At 39.0% G+C, this 19753-nt stretch overlaps 1 protein-coding gene across 1 annotated transcript; it reads right to left on the bottom strand.

The window, feature by feature from the left end:
• Positions 1-2327: 2327 nt before the first annotated feature.
• LOC122971234 (inhibitor of nuclear factor kappa-B kinase subunit alpha-like) lies at positions 2328-19604 on the bottom strand. Its single transcript, XM_044337800.1, has 22 exons — positions 19478-19604; positions 18858-18976; positions 17970-18064; positions 17362-17479; positions 16524-16593; positions 16341-16429; positions 16165-16254; positions 15845-15969; positions 14618-14725; positions 14254-14389; positions 13640-13834; positions 12866-12968; positions 12516-12639; positions 11326-11477; positions 11150-11211; positions 10914-11023; positions 9488-9537; positions 9255-9360; positions 8886-9033; positions 7702-7838; positions 5707-5806; positions 2328-4807 (listed from the first exon to the last, which is right to left on the bottom strand). The coding sequence occupies exons 2-22, from the start codon at positions 18960-18962 to the stop codon at positions 4742-4744; spliced, it is 2289 nt and encodes a 762-aa protein (XP_044193735.1). The 5' UTR covers positions 18963-18976; positions 19478-19604; the 3' UTR covers positions 2328-4741.
• Positions 19605-19753: the final 149 nt, after the last annotated feature.

The raw sequence follows: 19753 nt of genomic DNA, 5'->3' as shown, positions 1-19753 counted from the left end.
GTTTCTTTTTTCTAAAGCTTCAAGATAATCCACAAGACAACCACAAGACTTTCCAACAACGCAGACTTACAGTAAAACCAAGAAAAAGGTCTTTTAATGTTCAACTTAATCTTCTCTTGGTGATTTATAATCCAAGTTTCAAGAAGTTGTTTTTTTGTTTTTTTTTACATTTCTGCAGCATTACAGAGAAATATAAAAGTATGCCAAAGGTCAAGAAAGATCCAAACTGATCCAAACTCCTCAAACTGAGCCAGATGAGTTTGATTCCCCCTGGTATTCGGGTTTCGGTGTGGCCACCGTCCACATTGCAGAGATTTTAATCTAAAAACTCTCCAGAGGCAAACAAAAGTGACCTTGCATGACTTATCATGCTTGCAACTCTCTTCCTGACAAATCATTTCCTGACACAAACGGTAAAACAGGCGATTCTGGCTGAAAGAGAGTCTTCAGCTGGACCAGAAAACACTTCAACAGATCATGAGAAGGAAGGAAGAAGTGAACAAGATAATCTACCCGGCTCAGTGACTCATGATTAATCACTCACTCTGAACGCTGAGCAACACTGGTTAAATAATTGACCTAAATTATCTCGATTGTTTCCAGCTTCTCCTTTTTCATACCGATGAAAACTGCAACTGTACTTTTTCTCAAAACTGCTCTGTGTTGTGTCACAAATGGTTTCATCACTTGAACTGATACAGAGATGACAGCAGCTGTGTAATCACACCGGTTGCGCTGACATCATCTCTTATGAAGTCTTCAAACTGATGAAACAGTTAAAAAGATACAGGAACTGATACCAGCCTTTACAGTTGTGCCCTTTTCCTTTTAAACAAACTCAATCCTCCACTCCACTCCATTTATCTGACAGCTGTATTTACTTTTTAGATTAAGATTTTACATATAAACATATGATAAGCTTACAAAATACAACCTTTTCAGTTCCACTTGTCATATTAAGATGTCTAAATAGTCAGTCAGGTGTTCATATTAATAGTTAAAGAGGTTTTCCTCGCTGTAATCATTCCTCCTGTTCATACTGGCTATTAAAAGATCCTTCAAATGTGCTTTCAATGTAAGTGATAGAAGCCAAAATCCACAGTGTGTTCACACAGTCACTTAAAGTTGATGTGAAGCTTATATGAGGCTTCATCAGTCTGAGTTAGTCATGTCAAGTGGATATCTGACACATTTACAGTCTTTTTAGCATCAAATTCCCTCTTTGTGTTTCCCTCGGACAGTGTTTCCCAGTTGAGCTGTGGTGGAAGTATAGTAACAAAAAGAGGGACTTTGGCACTAAAAAGACTGTAATGTTGAAAGATATCTACTTGATTTGACTCATTTGAACGCTGAAGCTTCATATTAGCTTCAGATAAACTTTTAAATACATTTTTGCACAGGAGGAGGACTGTGGATTTTGTCTCACATCATTTACATTGTAAGTGCATTATGAAGGATCTTCTAATGGTCAGTATGAACAGGAAGAATGATTCATGTTTATTTGGGCTCCTGACTTTTGTTAAACCCGTCCTTTGAACTCTCAGACGGTTTCATTTAAATACCTATTTGAAAACCAACACGATAATATTATCCAATGTTTCCTAAAAAGGTTATAGAAAAGCAACTTATTTTCATTGCAGAACTTTTTTTTTTTTTTGGTCTTTTCTTTCCCATGAATCATCTCTCAACTTCTCAGATTTATCTTATGACCCTTTGAAGGGGTCCAACCCCTGTGTTGGGAACCAAAGGAAGTGAGAACTAGCTCCACCTCCGGCAGCTACAACAGTAACATGTTACACATTGATAAATCAGTACTAGTATCACTAACAGTCTATTAGTGTCATATAATAACTCAACAGGCACCATTTGTCTGCAGAACATGTATTTTTTTTACTTTTGATACTTCTGTACTTTTAATTAGAATTGTGAATGCAAGATTTAGTGATGCAATGATGTATTTTTAAATATGTGTTGGTGATTTTACTTCAATAAAGAATCTGAATACTTCGACCATTACATAGTTTGTCCATGAGAAAACACTGATGGGTTTATTTTTACACTGTAAAATTCCCTCCACAACACAATTAATCACTATTATTTGAAAAAGACAGATATTTAAAGGAAATATGTGCTTCTGTAAACAAATATCAACATCGGCCTCAAAAATCCAGTCTGGGTCAGGTTTTTATTGTTTTCTGTTGTCTGTTTTGGCTAAATTTCCGCTGATGAGACTGAACTGAACACTGGGTCATGTGGTTTAAAACCGAATCAAACAATCCAAAATTCACCAGAACGGCAAACCGACTGCAAAACCATCAACAGCAGAATCATGCCAAAGTCATTTTTATTTTATTACCAGGCAAACATTGGATCTTTATACAATGTAATTGCTAAAAATTAAACATTCAGAGACGAGTTTAAAACCATAAGATGGAAACAAATACTCAAAAGGAAAGAAAAACTGACAAATCGAGTTAATTAAATACAAAAAAATATATATATATATTCCATTGCACTTCAACTTCATAAATACAACTCAGAAGTTTAATTTCTCTCTGGCCCGAAGTAACCGCGTGACGATACAGTAAACACACGACGGTGTAACTGCAGTACATTCAACCGTTTACTCTCCTGCGAGCATCTCTGCTCTCACATCTTCTCGTTTCTCTGTCAGTCGCTGGTCGATGATGCCGAGATGTTTTACAGAAACCAGGTCGTGTCACACTTCATGTATAATGCTGCGTTCACGTCATACAGTGATGGGTCAATGGTAGATTCTCATGTTGAAAACTCACTCTTACGATAATCGATTAATTGTTTCAGCTCTGAATCGAGTTATTTCTTCAGGCAAAAATGCCAAATATTCTCTGGTTACAGCTTCTCACGTGTCAAGATTTTCTGCTTTTCTCTATTTTTCTTTTAATAATTTTAAAATGAATATATTCAGCTTTTAGACTGATGCTTGGTTAAAAGAAGCTGTTTGAGCTCTGGGAAATGTAAACAGACGTTTTTCACTATTTTCTGACTTTTTATAGACAAAACAATTAACCAGATAATCGCCAGATTAATCAATGAAAAAGGCAGCCTTATTTACGAGCGTTCAGACAACTCAAGACTGTTAATGATTGCAGAGTCATGTGAGGGTTAAAACACACAATTAACACTACACGCATGAAATGTCAGTTAAATTACTTTAAATGACTGAAGTAAGACATTACTGTTTGTTTTTGTTTAAGCATCATATTGGATATATCGGAGCTTTTCTGTAAAACCTGAACTTCCCAGATGTAATTATGAATTTTATTGTATTTATTTGTTTGTTTATAAGGGATCGTGTACAACACTGAACATAAATGTTGACATTTGATGTATTTCAGCAGAGTTATTTGAAACATACACATTTATTTGCAGTTCTTGGCAGGTCACATTCTTTACAACTGGGAAACTGGTAATTAACTTTCATTTCATCAGGGCTGCAACTAATGATTATTTTCATTACTGATTAATTTGCAGATTATTTCCTTGATTAATTGAATTAACTTTTTTTTTTGGCAGATATCAGAAAATAGTGACACACACCCTTTTATAAATTCCCAGAGCTGAAGGTGACATCTAAAAATCACTCTAAGCAGAAATCCAACGTGCTAAAATACTCCATTTCCTGTCATATCAGACACAGAAAAGTGACAGATGGTCACATCGGAGAAGCCGGAATGAGAGACTGTTCGACTGAAACAACTAATTTACTGTCTATTGATTTAGTGACTAATCATTTCAGCTCTCCGTGTGACTTGAACGCAGCAGAAACAATCCAGTGAATAGTATGTGCACGTAAATGAGACAACAGAACCTCATTGTATCTACAGAACAATTAAAAAGACAGACGCATAGTATCAACATGGTATAAACATAATGGCCAGCCACTTCTGTCACATTTATTATGATATATCATCACTAAGACTTCTGTCTATGATATATATATATATAACACTTTATTAAAAAAAAAAAAAATCAAATCAACATTTACATATAATCTAAACCCCAGAATGATTATAGTAAAATATATCAAATTGAACATGAGTTTCTGTCTCGTCATGACTGTAAATTTTGTGACAGTTCTGGCAGCCTGGAACAACTCTTTACAGAAAGGATACATGGGAGTATCAAAGTGCTGTTTGCTTGATTGTAATTTCCTCCTCTACCTCCCCCTCCTTCCCCTCCCCACCCCCGAACCACTTCCTGTGTTTTCCTTGTGTATGTCACGAGGTTGAACGAGTTCCCATGTTTCTGTCCGATATTCTTCCACGTGATGGATCCAAACCTCCGAAAGTCTGGTGCTACAGTTTGCTCGATTTTTGCAGTAACAGTAGAAATCAGCATCATTTGTATGTGTTTTCTTTTTATGAATTATGATGAATATTGTTGTGCAGCAAAAAAGGAAAAAGTAGAGTGACACAGCTTCATTGTTTTCTCTTATAAAAAAAAACAAACAAAAAAAACAAGAATATTCTCAAACTTTCCACCATGTGAGACGATGGGAGCGGACAAACACCACTGAGCATGTGTGTAAAACGCCGTGTTTTTTTTTCTTTCTTATTTTTTTTTTTTTTTTTTAAAGAGAATATCCATAGTCCATGTACAACTGTACAACGTTTACGGCGCTGCACTCGCTCTGTTAACAGCTTCACAGTCCTTAGTGTTACTCGGAGCACAGGCGGAGGGACGGAGGACGCGACACCGCTTACGCGTTTCGCTTTTTTAATTTTGTCGTTAGGGTTTCGTATTTCGTCCAGCTCCAGTCTTGGTCCTTGAAAAAAGGGAAGGAAAACCGAGTTGTTAAAGAGTTGAGATGACACAGTAGAATTCAGCAGAAATATCATCTGAAACACGTTATTGCAGGTTCTTCCTGGGAGTTTCAGTCATTTTCACTCAGACTAGAAGTGAAACTAACACAAAGTAGCGTTTCGAAATCTGAATAAGTAAATTTCCACCACTGAACATTTGGTCATTTGTTATATACGGACACTTTTGTGAGGTGAGACTTTCTGTCTGCATGTGTGTCTCTGACTGTGCTGTCAAGCTGCTATGACACACACACCACAAACAAAATAAAGAAGAAGTAAGGAAGGAAGGAAGGAAGGAGCATCTTCAGTGAGCCACACGTCCACAGTAAGGTTGGTGGTTAAGGGAGGACTCTGGTTACTGATCTGCTGCATGTGCACACGGATTCACAGGAACCAGGTTACTATAGTGCACGTCAGCGCCTTTCCTGATAACTCACGAAACCTGGTTTTTCTGAGTAACCAGGTCACTTTAAGTGCATGTAAAGGCACTAATTATAAGAAAAGTGATAATTCTACCTTTATGATTATAATTAAAGTCGTGGTGGGTGGTGGTGGTGGTGGTGTACTCCAGTGCATTATATTGAGAAGTGTTCCTAATATTTTGCCCTCCTCATGCATGTTAATGGAGTGGACAGCCAAAAAAAATCATGTGTTTGGCAAAAAACCCCAAAAAACTATGAAGGTAACTTGATGACATTGGTAGAAAACTGACATTTAAATCATTTTCCAGTTTCTCCAAACCTGACTTGCATTTGAAGATTTAAAATTTAAATCTAACTTGACAGCTGTTTGTTTTGCAATAAAAAAAAAAAACCTTCCAGGAGAAGTGAAACAGCACAGATTAAAAAGGCAGTGAACTCACCACTATGCTTTTGGCCTGATCGTCCGCCGCCTCCTGCATCAGACTGGTCAGCTGACTGAGGTACTTCTGGTTCTCCTGCAGCAGACGCGGAGCAGCATCACTGCAGGAAGTGAACACACGTCGAGCCCGTTAGCCTCCGTTTCATCACACGAGACGTCCATCATATATACAATGTGTTTAGTATGTTACTGGTTACAGAGTGATGCCAACCATGTATACAAGTGTTTACAGTACACATGACTGTAGCATGAATATATTACACTGAAGGTCAACAGCTGTTCCCAACTAATGATCAGAACAAACACAAAAAAGATTCTTTGTTTGTTGCGGTTATGGAAGAGGTATGGATGTTCATCGTGGCTACATGAGGTTTTTTTTTCATATTTTATGAACATGAACAACGCACCAGTCAACAATGAATCACAAGATTTATTTACACTGACCAACAGAAAACAAACAAACTAATCAAATCACTATAAGTTTAAATCTAATTAAGTACAAACACAGCAGAAAACAAAATAACCGACACACTTAAATCATCTGTGGAAGGCTGCTGGTTAGAAAACTTGTTATGAGTTGAACAGAGGTCATCTGTGTGTAATCAATACTCGACAAATAGTTTTAGGTTAAATTCAACTACAGTATATGTGGAAGGTTTAAATCAGCGTTAACTGATTTTTTTGGTTTCCTGGGTGCAGCGAAAACAAACTCTAAACATAAGACGTAAACTTTTAAGTTTATATGTTGAACTTGTTGGCAAACAGTTGCTTATTTACCCTTATTTATCATTCATTTGGAGTCGTGTTTCTGTCCACCTCGTGAATATAAGTCCAATATTCACTCTCTTTTAGCTTTGGTGTTTAGCTGCTAAATGTTCCACTATGTTCACCAGCTTGTCTACCCTTTGACCCTTTGTTTTGTTTATATTTATCACTCCTAGCTCTTGTCTGTTTGCTTGTATCCTGCACTGCTGTAACATGTGAATTTCCCTTCTGGGGATCTATAAAGTTTTATTTCAGTTGCTAACTGTCTCTGTCTGTTGTTTGGTGCTGAGCAGGTTGTGTACAGTGGGTTCATAGAGCTTTTTCTCTGAAAACAGTTGCCTGCTGTGTCCGAAAATAACAATGAGAGCCTTGAGACTGAACGAAAACAGTAAAGATGTCAACGCAATGAACTAAGAGAAACTGAAATACTCTGTAAAGCCGGAGGGAAACTTCAGAGTCTGGTGATAATTCTGTCATCACTATTAGAGACACCATTCACTTTTACAGACAGTCATTTGACCCATTGTTGACATAGAAATATTAATTATACCTCACTTTTAAACAGCTATGTAATTGATATTTTTCATAATAACAATGTACAGTGTCTGACAGTCTGACAGTGTGTAATGTGTTTGGTTGTAACTCTTAGTGATGAACCTAAAGGGAATTATCAGTGAATCTGCAGCTCCCCTCGGCTTTACGGAGCTTTATAGCTCATCGTTTATCTGTCCGGCTGCAACTTTACTGTTTTGCTTCACTCCCAGCGCTCTCATAGTGTCTGTCGTTTTTGGCGCAAGTACTTTCTGTACGCTACTTGCTAAGCACCAAACAGCAAACAGACACAGTTAGCTGTAGACTAGCTGGTGAACTTAGCGGAACATTTAGCAGCTGAAGAGCCAAATATTTCCCTCAGGTGTTGGTAGAGAGTAAAAACAGAGCTGAAAGAGAGTGAATATTGGAGTTTCATTCACCAGGTGGACAGAAACACGACTCCACAAGAATGATAATGTTGCTCCGTAACTGCTGGATGTGGAAATAAACAACTGTTTGCTAACATGTTCAACATATCAACTTAATAGGTGATGATGTGTCAGCGTCATCAGGAAATACTTGTTCCTGCTGCCCCCAAGTGACCAAAAAATAAAAAAAATCAGGTCATCAGGTTTAAATAAGATCAACAACATAAGTCACCCCATGAATGAATGAATGAATCCATTAATCAATCAGTCACCTGTCGTTTGGCCCGGGTAGGGAGGTGAGAGGATGCGGGGAGCTGACAGGTTGTGCCGACTGTGACCACTGAGAAACCTGCAGCAGGTTGGACGACTCGGGACTCGCTGCTATCGAGTTCCGTGACGAGTTCTGAGCCTGCAGGGCAGAAAAATGGAGAAAAATCATACCGATACGTGCAGAAATAACATGCTGTCAGTATGAAACTTGAATTTGCCTCAACAGGCTGAGACAAGATCTGGAGTAAACAGTTTCAGTAAGAGCTGTTAGTAAAGTTCAGCCGGTAATATTTCAACATAAAGCACATCTTCGTCAGATGTGAGAACCCTGATATGAAAAGCTCTTCACTCTAACTGTGTGCTCCAGATCTCATTTCTCCAGAATAAACATGCCGTCTTTCTCCCACAAAAGGAATGCACCCAGCACACCCTCCCGCTGTCCGCTGATGTTTTTGGTAACTTAGAGCGGCCAAGTCTGAGGAGGTAACAAAGAACAGAAAGAACCACAGCTGGAGAGAAAACGCTGACACACAGGACTGACTTATAAGCTCGAGCTTTCCAGAGCTTTCACAGTCTGAGGCTGTTGGTAGGGATGTGCTGGTATCAAAGTTTCACGCTACGATTACGGTCGCTAAAAATATCACAGTAAACTGTATTATCAAGATAATCACGCTTCCTGAAATCCTGCTATTAGCCCTACAGTATAGTTAAATGGTATGTATGTTGCGGCTTCGTTGAACTCTGCATAACTGCATAAGAAATAACATTAGCAACAGTTTAAACACTGTAAACAAAAGACAGCTGACTGGGAAATACTTTAAATGCAGCTCAGTGTCTAGATAAATTAGATTCTACGCATCCATTCATTCATTTTCTTTGATGAAATTGATGTTTGACCCGAGTAGCTGGAGCTCGACAGGAGCCTTGTTCTCTGCGCTGTGGTTGTTCTGCACCTGTTCGACTGACAGAAAGTGCCTTCTGCTAATAATGAAGGCAGGAGCTGCTCTGTATTGCTGTATTGGTACCGTCAGCATGTTTCACCGCAGTATATTGTAAAAACAGTTTAACAGCACATCTCTAACTGTGGGCCCCACTTGGACAAAATGTAGATTCTGAGCAGCGGAAATGAAAAAACAAAACTGAACTCCGACCTGGTTAAAAATAAAAAATGTGTAGAATCACTTACACAGGCGATCTTCAGTAAATGCCAGAACTCTCTCTGTCTCTTGATCTGCATCTGCATGACCGTGTTGTCAGCATCCTTGATGCTCTCCAGAGTTTTCTCAATTCGTGGAAACAAGTCAATGATCTTCTGTTTGCTGATCAGGATCTTACTGTTGGGACGAGACCAGACGGGGCCAGATTTTAACATACAGTAGAAGCATTGTGGCTCCCCGAAGCACCAAATGGGTTGTTTTATAATCATAGAATACACTAAATGAATACTAGTAAGACAACAAGTGGAGGAAATCATAGAGGTCATGTTCAAAGTGAATCTACACGTCTGATATTCTGAGTAAAATAAAACCCTCTGACTGTGTTTGAGGAGTTTTACCTGAGGTGGGTGTACAGATCTTTGAGGACCTTGTCTTGGTTCTGGACTGTCTGAATGATGGCTTTCACCATCTCGGAGCTGTCGCTGCTCACATCTGGTTCAGGTGCTGGAAAAAAAAAAAAAAAAGCATCATATAAACCACAGAACAAACGTCTCAGTTTGAGGAGAAGTAAGATCATCCTAACATAACATTTTGACTGACAATAAGTGATGAATAAATAAGTGTTTCTTACTTTTGCATTTCATCTTCAGTTGCTTGTAGAGCTCGATCGCCTTTTCTTCTCTGCAATGCAATAACATTTTTTCAGATTTAAATATTTACCAGACTGAATTTTAAAGCCGCTGCTGATGCGCCGTGACAGCAAATACCAGGAAAACTCAAATGAAGACTGACAGCTGTTTCTTTTGTGGTCTTTAAAATATCTAACGCAGCATGTTTTAAAACGCTTTAAGACATTCACTGCAGAAAAGAGGACGGTTTGTTTTTTAACCCCCGTCTAGCATGATTTGCTGTTCCAGATATGTACCCCAAGCTCCTCTACTCTCCTCTAGTTCGGTCCGAATCACTGGAGGAGTTGATCAACATTTCCCTCCTGGTTCGGTTTCAAGAATTTCAAGTGAACCGAATCACATCACTCCTGTCAATGATCAGATGTGTCGCGGGGGAAGAGTGAGAAAATAAACACAGGAAGAAGGTCCTGAAGGAGCTCCTATTGGCCTAAATATCAAGAAGGCGACATACTAAACAGAGTCCAGTTCAACCCGACTCAATAATGCAGGTCTGAAAACAACCTAATCTCTAAATAAATGTGTTTGATCAGGAAATTACATGTAAAAAAAAATAAATAAAAAAATGCATGAAGTCTAATCAACTGGTGCAAAACCTCCTGACTGAGAAGAAACTACAGAATCCACATTATTGATGACTTTTCTCTTGATGATTTTAACCTGATGCACCTTCATCTGATAAAAAAAACATTCTGATTTGATCAAATTGTTTTTGTCTGATGAAGGTCTGAGGATCGGATCATTATTAATAAAGAAAGTACAAACGATCAGCAGTCTGATCAAAAATGATTACTAATACGTCAAGATATCTCACTCTGGACCAAAGTGTTGGAGTAATGAATGGAAAACTAAACGATATCACCATTTTTATGTCATGCGGCCAGAGAAAACATCTGTACTCATTATTATGTTGTTTAGTCCATAAAATGTCAGAAAATGGTGAAAAATGTTGTTCACTGTTTCCCACAGACCGAGGTGACGTCCTCAAATGTCTTGTTTTGTCCATAAAAACCAAAAATATTCAGTTTACTGTCTAAATAAAGACTAAATAAACCTGAAAATATTAACATTTGAGAAGCTGGAATCAGAGAATTTAGACATTTTCTTCTTAATCGATTATCAAAACAGTTGTCGATTAATTTCATAGCTGGTAATAAATCGATCAATCAACTAATCGTTGCAGCTGTAATATGATTTACTACATGCTGACAAACCAACACAAGAACCTGCAGGCTTCAGCTACTGTGAGCATTATTTGTGCCTTTTAAATCAACAAAACATGTAAGAAAGATGACTGTTGATCAATAATAAATATAGATGTCATGTTGTGGTGTAGCGTCTCCTCAGGTCAGACCCCCAATTAACACTCACAGCTGTTCCATCTTGTCTCCTTGGCGACGGGCGTAAGGGCTCCTCTGAAGCTCCACTATCTCAGAGTGCAGAGCCATGATCTCATCATCCAGATGGCTCACCTCCGCCACCTGCAGGACAAACCGGGAATCACACACACACACACACACACACACACAAGGACGAACGCCATGAGGATTTGTGCTGAGATACGTTACAGAAAAGTTGAAGAAAATGTTTTTAAAACGTTGCGTTACCTGTGCAAAAGCAGCAGCTCGTTCCTCGTTCTCCTGCCAGGCCTTCAGCATCTTTTCAGAGGCTTTGGACGAACAGACAACTCATCAGAACAAACTATAAAAATATTCCCAGATGTAAACTTTCTTTATTAGTATGAGGGTAAGAATCAAATCAAAACAGCTGCCAATAAACTCACATATGCCATAGTGCATTTGATCGCTGTACTTCTCCAGGTCGTACTGGATGCTGCTCTTGAAGAAGTCCAGCTTGGCTTTCAGCTGCTGTGAGAAGCCGAACATGCTGTTTTTACACCGGGTCAGGTTGGTGTTGTAGCGCAGGAGGCTCAACCTGGAGGGAGAAGGAGGAGACAAAAACTTAGAAGAAAGGTCTGAAGGCTCAAAATCAACATCACAGCAAAGACCCCGGTTCAATTCTTGACGGAAGTTACTCTGAACACAATTTGCACGAGTTTCTGTAGAGAGGAAGCTGTTTGGAGCATCTGAAGCTGTTGGTGACTGTGTGTCACTGGCTGCCACACCCTCCAAAAACTAATAAAGAAAACACAGAAAGCTTTCTCCAAGTCACGATGGCCTCTCCTCTACAGGATTACATGTTCAAATACTTTGCAAGAACCAGACGAGAGTTATAACAACAATATCCAATCAAACGTTTTCAATGTTGCGATAATTGTCGAGGATTTTATTGTACTGTGGACGAAAAAAAACGTCTCCTTGAACGTGGAGTCGTTGGTGTCGTGAGTTATGAACTTATATCCTACATGGAAGATATCAACCTTCTTATCTTATCTTACATAGTTGCATAACTAGCTTGTAGAGCTCTCTGTGACTGTACTCTATCTGTTCTCATCAGGGTAAACCAGCATATGCTCCAGCACACCTGGAGTAAACAACATTATAGATTCTGCCTCTATGATTTCCTGCAGGTTCTTCAACAGTAATGAAATGTGGTTTTGTGGTCATGAGACTTCCTGTGTTATTTCTGGTCTGAGTGACAGGTTTACCTATCATCCCTTACATTCAGGCAGATTATTAACATCGTTTGGCAACTTAGACTCAGCCGCGTTAAACTGTCAAGTTGAGTTGTTTATTTAAGGCACAATCAGCAATAAAATGTAAACAAAGGTGTAGCCCTGCCTCATAAACAAGATTAAACTTTGACAGGCCTTTTAATAAATGGACTAACATCCGACAACAACTACAACTCAAAGTTTTCTGATGCTGTTAAGAGTTTGTTTACACCAGTAACATTTGTAAACAGAAATAAAACTGATATTTTTGTGTTGAAGACCTCAGACCTTTCATTTGAGTGAGACTATACCTCATGATTTGTGGTTACGGAAATGACAGATCATGTCATGCAACTCACATAGCGGCTCTCTGTCCTTGGAAAAGCCTGCTGTAGTCCTCCTTCAGGCCGCAGATGTAGCTCACTGCTTCACCCCAAACCTTCTTCAGCACCACCAGGGGCAGCTGCGTTTTGGCCTCTTGTACTGCAAAGTTAAAACAAGACACCATGACAGGTGCACTATGTTGTGGATCGGGGTTTTCAAGGAGCGGACGATAATTGATAGCTTTTATACCAGTAAAGCTAATTGAGACGAGAAGAAGAGGAATGAAGAATCTGTAGAAACTAATGAATCCTGTGAGCTGTTAAACATATTAAAATATGTTACATTTAACAGTATAATCAGCAGACAGATGTTGACATAAACTCACCGATAGTGTTGACTTTATCAGGAAGATGTCTGGCACTGAAAGGGCCGGAGTACTTGGTGATGCTCTTGTCAAACAGGTAGACGATGTAGCTATCCCAGCCTCTCTACACAGGACAGAAGAAAATCACCACTTCAACACACCTGTAGCTCACAAGAGCAATGCTGAGTGATATAAAGTCCCTAAACGGACATACAGCGAGTGTGGTATGAATCGTAACACCTGCAAACGCAGCTTATTCTGCATCATTTTGGTTTTTAGCACTGAGATCAAGTCTTTTGCACTTGTTCCTATCTTTGTAATAGTTCCAATGGGAGACTTAAACATAATGAAGGTGGGTTTTTTTTGCCATTTTCACCTTTATTAGAGACAGCAAACAGTAGACAGTCCAACAGGACATGAGAGTTGGAAGATGACAAAATGCAAAAAATGTCTCCAGTTGTGGGACGTTGCCAGTACATGGCCAGTCTCTTAAACCCCTCGGTTTAAGACGCCCATAATAAAAGTTCTTAACACCAGCAGATCAGTTTCAAAGTTTCACTCAAAGCTGAAGGAGTGTTTTTGAAATGTCCTGCTAGGATCTGTGCCAGGTGAAATATAACCTGACTGAACCTCTTGTGTGCAACTTGACCAACTTGCCAAGCATTCAATAAGGAGTTTAGAAAGGAAATTACAGTGTTTGAAAATGACTGTATTTCCTTTTTTCGTCTTTAATTTCTACCTCTGTTGTTGCACAGGAGCGACGCTGACATCCGAGCTGCACGAGAGTCAACCTACCACTCCCTCTAGGACGCACTGTGCGGCGGGCTTCCTGGGGTCCAGAGACACTCCCGTCTCCTGCAGCAGCTCCTGGTTCACCACGTCGATCTTGGTCTCGGCCTCGATACGTTTCTGCAGACTGTGGAGACTCTCGTCTGGCGTCAGCTGGAAGGAGTGAACCTGCGCTGTGGTCATGTTCAGGATGTGGACGACCTGAAGACACAGAGGCAAAAACATTTAAATGTCACAACATCACCTCTAATCAGTTCACAGAAATGTTGTCTATCACGTATCAAGAAAACTGTTCCTACTCTCGTTTACTCGTCCTCTGATCGGATAGTTTTACACCATTATATCAAATGGTTTTCTACCTTTTTTTGTTAAGACAACATTTAACATTTGAGGACTTCTTTTGTTAAATGGTTGAACATGTTTTTGTATCACTACTGAAACTCAGGTATCATATCTGTAGTAACTTTTTCAAATAATAACCTGCTCTCATGATGACCATCCACATTTTCACAGCATTTTAGAGATGAAGACCATCCGAGAAGAGAAATGTGTTGACAATCACTGCTAACCCACATACAGCAGGCTCAAAAACACTGATCAAAGTGCTGCCAGTTACTCACCTTCATACTCAGGATCTGCTCCAGCACTTCAAAGCACAGCGGCTTCTTGGTGTCTGTGTTGACTTTGCCGCCTCTCTGGACAGGATCCCACTTTAACATCAGCTGAAGCAGCGCTTCCATTGGCTCCAACAGTGTCCTGTATCATAAAAAAATAAAACATGCACTCAAGGAGAGAAAGCAACCACTGTGCAAATGCTCGAATCTATTCTGCCTTTCATTTTAATTACGACAGCACAAGTTAAAAGGCTTGTCCTTGTCCATAGAGAAGAGGAAATAAAATCACTCATAAATACAGTTTGAAGTCATCATATTTATAGAACAGCTGCCATATCTTTGATGATTTTAGCAGTCAGAGGGTCCTAACCTGCTGAGGTTGTTGGGGTAGGGGAGATGTGTGGAGAACCTGACTTCTCCGTTCAGTTCCTCTACAGCCATGATGTCTTTGGGACCTTTATTCCGCACTTTGCTGGCCCTGTAGAGAGGAAGAAACGACGGATAGTTTCACATCTTAAAATGACTTCATTATAAAACTTTGAATATTGCGAATGCACAGCATAAAATGATAAAGTAGCTTCACAGAAAAAAAAAAGCAAACATTTCTTCAAAATGAACTTGTTGGCAAGAAGATGCAGTCTCTTGTTGTTCCAAGCCACTTGTAGATAAGATATTATGCATAAATAGCACAAGTCCCTGTAAATACAACTAGTCTAGTCATCCAAACATGCTCCTTGTGAAATAATGGCAAATGTTTTACTTTGTGTCAATAAAATACTTTAGTATTGATACTTAAGTTGTTTGGACGTTGCGAACAAAAGCAAACATGCGGCTGTATTTTTCTTCTCATCATTGTTACAAGGTTGAAGTTTTTAAATTCTGCCTGTTGCCTTCAGACGTTTTCACTGCAGAGGTCTGCCTGCATACCAAACTCTGTTTTATCTGATGTAAATGCAGAAAACAACTCTAGAGATTCAGTGCCATTGGTGTAATTTTTTCAACAGTCATTTGTTCCTTGACTTCATGGAAGAAATCTTGCAGGTGTGTGGGAGTGAATCTACTCTTACTGCTTTTCACTGCCGTATAATCGATCCGCTTATAAGTGAAACACAAACACAAAAGACCAGAAACACTTAAACTATACAGAAGATTGACAAGGACTTGATTTATGAGAGCTAACTTAAGTATCAAACATGCTTTTATCCAGCAAATGACGACTATCTGGTGAAATAAATCCCTAAATGTGCATAATTTACAAGTCTAAATGTTTTGCTTATCACAATCAGTTTTATCAGCCAAGTATGTTTACACACATGAGGAATGTGACTCCAGTTTAGTGGCTCTCAAAGTGCACAACAATCTTCAAAAAGATACACAAGGATGACAAGATGAACAAAGATAATTAAACATAAACACACCATTATTATGTAAACATAAACATAGAAACAACTAGTGGACAACGACATACAAAGAGGATACAAAGTGCAAGTAGTGCTGAAATAAATACTGAATGGTTAAAAGAAGTGAGTAAGTAATTATGCACAGTATATACAGCCTGCTCATATATACAGTAATGAATAATATGAGGTCAACTTACCATTGCACAGGTTGCAGGTTGTGCAGGAACGGACGGAAACCACAACTGCATTCAAATATCATTGTGCCAAAGCTCCAGTAGTCCACAGTAACAGTGTATGGTTTATTCTCAAATAACTCAGGTGCCTAAAGAGAATAAAATGCATCACAACATCATATATTTGATCATAATCACAACATTTTTTTATTATTTTATACCTGTTTTTCAGTTACAGACCAACACAGTTATGATTTATACCATCTGTGACAGCAGGAAGAAGAATTATATAAAGCTAGGTGCATCTGAGGATGAAGAAATAATTACTTTGCTTGAGTGCTTACCAGGTACTGGAGCGTGCCAACAAAGGAGGTACACAGACTGCCCTGGTCCAAGTCTTTAGCGTAGCCCAAGTCGATAATTTTGTGAACCAGCTGTACAAGAATAAGTAGATATAAGACGGGTTCTTCTTCAAGATGCACGAACAGAGCGGCCGTAAAATCAAAATGAGGCTGTTTACCTTTCCGTTAATATCTTGCAGCACGATGTTTTCAGGTTTCAGGTCTCTGTGTATGATCTTGTTTTCATGCAGATACTGGATACCAGATCCTAGAGCACAAAAACACATTGTGTGACCGAAGGACGACGCTATAAAAGAAAAGTCTGAATGAAGAAGCTGCACACAGTAAAACGCTGGACATACCGACATCATTGAGTAGAGAAAGCACTTCGCTCTCTTTCAATCCGCAGCAGTTTTCAGGTTTACTCAGCATCTGCAACCCAGACAATGAAATAATATCACATCCACAGTGAATCTACATCACATGAAGGATTAGGTGACACTGAAATGGACAAATAAGCCACTCGCCACATAAAAAAATCTATTATATTTATTGCACAGTCGTGGGATGATTATATATATATATATATACTGTAACGGTGTATATGCTGTATGACAAACAGAAAGTGTTGCAGCTTTATCGTTTGCACATCTTTTGACCTCAAATAGAGAGAACGAGGGGAAAGTAAGAAGAAAGAAAAAACAAGACATAAAAGGGGGAAAGAGAGAAAGCGAAAGCACGCAGGGGCAACATGCATGTGGACAGAAGAGACATGAAAGTGAAACTTAACTTCTGATTGATAATTAATTATTTAATATAATTCAGTGTAATTGTAAGGTTTTACACTGAATTGCAGGACACTCCACTGCAGACTGGAGTCTCTGCTAACAGCTGCTTCATATGACGCATGTTGAGAAGACTCTCGTCATACCAGCATCTTGTTTTTCTACAAAACTCAAAATAGGCCAAAGTAATCAAAAGTTAAATGTTGTCTAAACACAACTAGAAGTACAAGACATTTGGTTAAAACATAACCGGGAACTAAACACTATCTCTGTCCGATCAGACAGTCAGTGCCAACTTTCGGTACTTGACTTGAATACTCATTTCAGTCTGTATCAACAAAGTTTTGAAGTTTAATACTCGGTCCTGACTATGAGATGAGTGTTTCAGACTGATGTAAATTAAAGCCTCCCTCACCTTCCTCAGGTCTCCCCTGGAGCAGTACTCCATGGCCAGCAGCGGAAGGTCGTTTAAGGCTATGTGCCTCATCTCGTCCGGGACTTCTCGGGCTGTCACAACATTGATATTGTTCAACCTGAGTGAGAGAGAAGGAAGATTTTAATCCACTGTTGCAATATTGCATCTAGTTTCTGCTGGTTATATTTCATCTAACTAAATGTCTGTAGTTTCTCTTCACGTAACAACTTCTAATATCATGACATCACTGTATCATGTCTCGGGCTGCAACTAATGATTGTTTTTACTATCAGTTAATCTGTCAATTATTGACGTCGATTGTTGACGTCCTCAAATGTCTTCTTTTGTCCCGACCAACAGTCCACAACCCACATATATTCAGTTTACTGTCATAAAAGACTAAAAAAAGTCCCTGAAAATATTCATATTTGAGAAGCTGGAATCAGAAAATGTTGACTTTTTTCCTCATAAAATGACGATTATCAAACTAGTTGGCAACTAAACAATTAATTGATTCATCGTTGCAGCTCTAATACTGTCTTTAAATCAATGTGCTGTAAAAACAAACTGTCCCCGCAGGAAGAAAATAGGTCAAAATGAATACAAACTTCTTCATGATCTGGATTTCTCTGCTCCATCTGTCCTTATTTCTTGGTGTCAGCTCGAGACGGCACATTTTCACAGCTAGTTTTTCATTTGTTTCCTACAGAACAGAGAACAGAAACTCCATTATTATATGATAACATCAAAACAATAGCAGTGTATGTTGTTTTGGAGACGCTATTTCCTACATTTCTTCTTGTGAAATGTCGGAATAGACAGCTAGTTGAAGTACTTTATTAATTCCAAAAAGTAAATTGATGTAGGATATGTAATGATATAGTTATTATGATAGTTAATATGTAAGGTATACCTTTCTTCAGTGGTGGAAGAAGTACTCAGAGCCTTTACTTAAGTAAAAGTACAAATACAGCAATTTAAAATACTCCATTACAAGTAAAAGTCCTGCATGAAAAGTCCTACTACAGTAAAAGTACATAAGTATTATGAGCTTGATGTCGTTAAAGTATTGCAGTAAAAGTAGACTACACACTGCTTTTTGTAAGACATCAAAAGCCAAAAAGGTTGGAAACCACTGGTTTCATCTTTAACAATGTGTTGCATTTTAAAAGCTTGTTATATTATCCATTGTGTCAAATCTTCATCTGAAAAGTAAGTAAAGCTGTCAAATAAATGTAGTGGAGTAGAAAGTACAATATTTCCCTCTGAAATGTGGTGGAGTGGAAGTATAAAGTAATATCAAATGGACATACTCAAATAAAGTACAAATACCTGAGTAAATGTACCCAGTAACTTTCCACCACTGCCCTTCTTCTTCTCTAAATAAGGTAACGTGTGCAGTAACAGGGCTACATGTGTGACAGTAACAGGGCTACATGTGTGCAGTAACAGGGTTACATGTGTGCATTAACAGGGCCACATGGCTCCACACTCACATGATGCTGGTAGAGGTAAACATGGGCAAAGCCGCCCATGCCCAGCCGCTCCTTCAGCTCCCAGTCTCCGCAGCTCTGGCTCTGCCTGAAGGGAGGTTTCTCCATTGTTATACCGCAACCTGGACCAAAGTGTGGAAATAACGTTTAGATGACAGCTACAGATAACCGACACAGCTGTATTTAATAGCATTGGGTTTTTTTTTTGAAAAAATTGTGGACACAAAGTGACTGCGCTGTTTGTGTTTTAAACCAGCTAAATACAGCTACAAGGCACAGGAGCGTGATTACATCCTGGAGCAACTGCCAGGCTAATGCTATATTTAATACGATATTTGCATGTGAACGTTTGTCAGATTTGTGACGATAAGTAATCTGCTTCCTCCAACACGACACATTTCAGTAAGAGTAACGAGTCTGAAAGGTCTACTAAAGAAAAACAAATTATTTCTGTTGGCTAACTGGCGAACAGCTACTTACAAAACCCTATGTGCCCCCAGGAAATAGACGGGGCCATTCACTAGCTTTCTAGCATTAGGAAATGAAGTATTCGACACCAGTTACGTGACGTTTCGACGCATTTTTTGCGATGAAGTGCTAGTAAAACGCGTTTTGAGACTTACTTGGGGCTCCTATGAAGATGTCATGGGCCGTTTTCGTTAGGAATCGTCCTGTCTTGTTGTTTTCGGGTCAATGCAGCACCGTGAGAATGTGTACTTTCCTGCGTGACGTCACCAGAAACCCCGGCTGTGTTTCTTGAAAATGAAACGGTGGCGCGTTCACGGACACACACACAAAGCGCTGCGTTCAATGACACCAAACATGTCAAACAGCGAAATAAAACAATAAATATCACAACATAAGTTATAATCATGATATTGCTATTTATAACAGACTTT

Source organism: Thunnus albacares, chromosome 20, assembly GCF_914725855.1.
Source record: "Thunnus albacares chromosome 20, fThuAlb1.1, whole genome shotgun sequence".
NCBI classification, from domain to species: domain Eukaryota; kingdom Metazoa; phylum Chordata; class Actinopteri; order Scombriformes; family Scombridae; genus Thunnus; species Thunnus albacares.
This window is presented reverse-complemented; position numbering and strand designations above follow the sequence as displayed.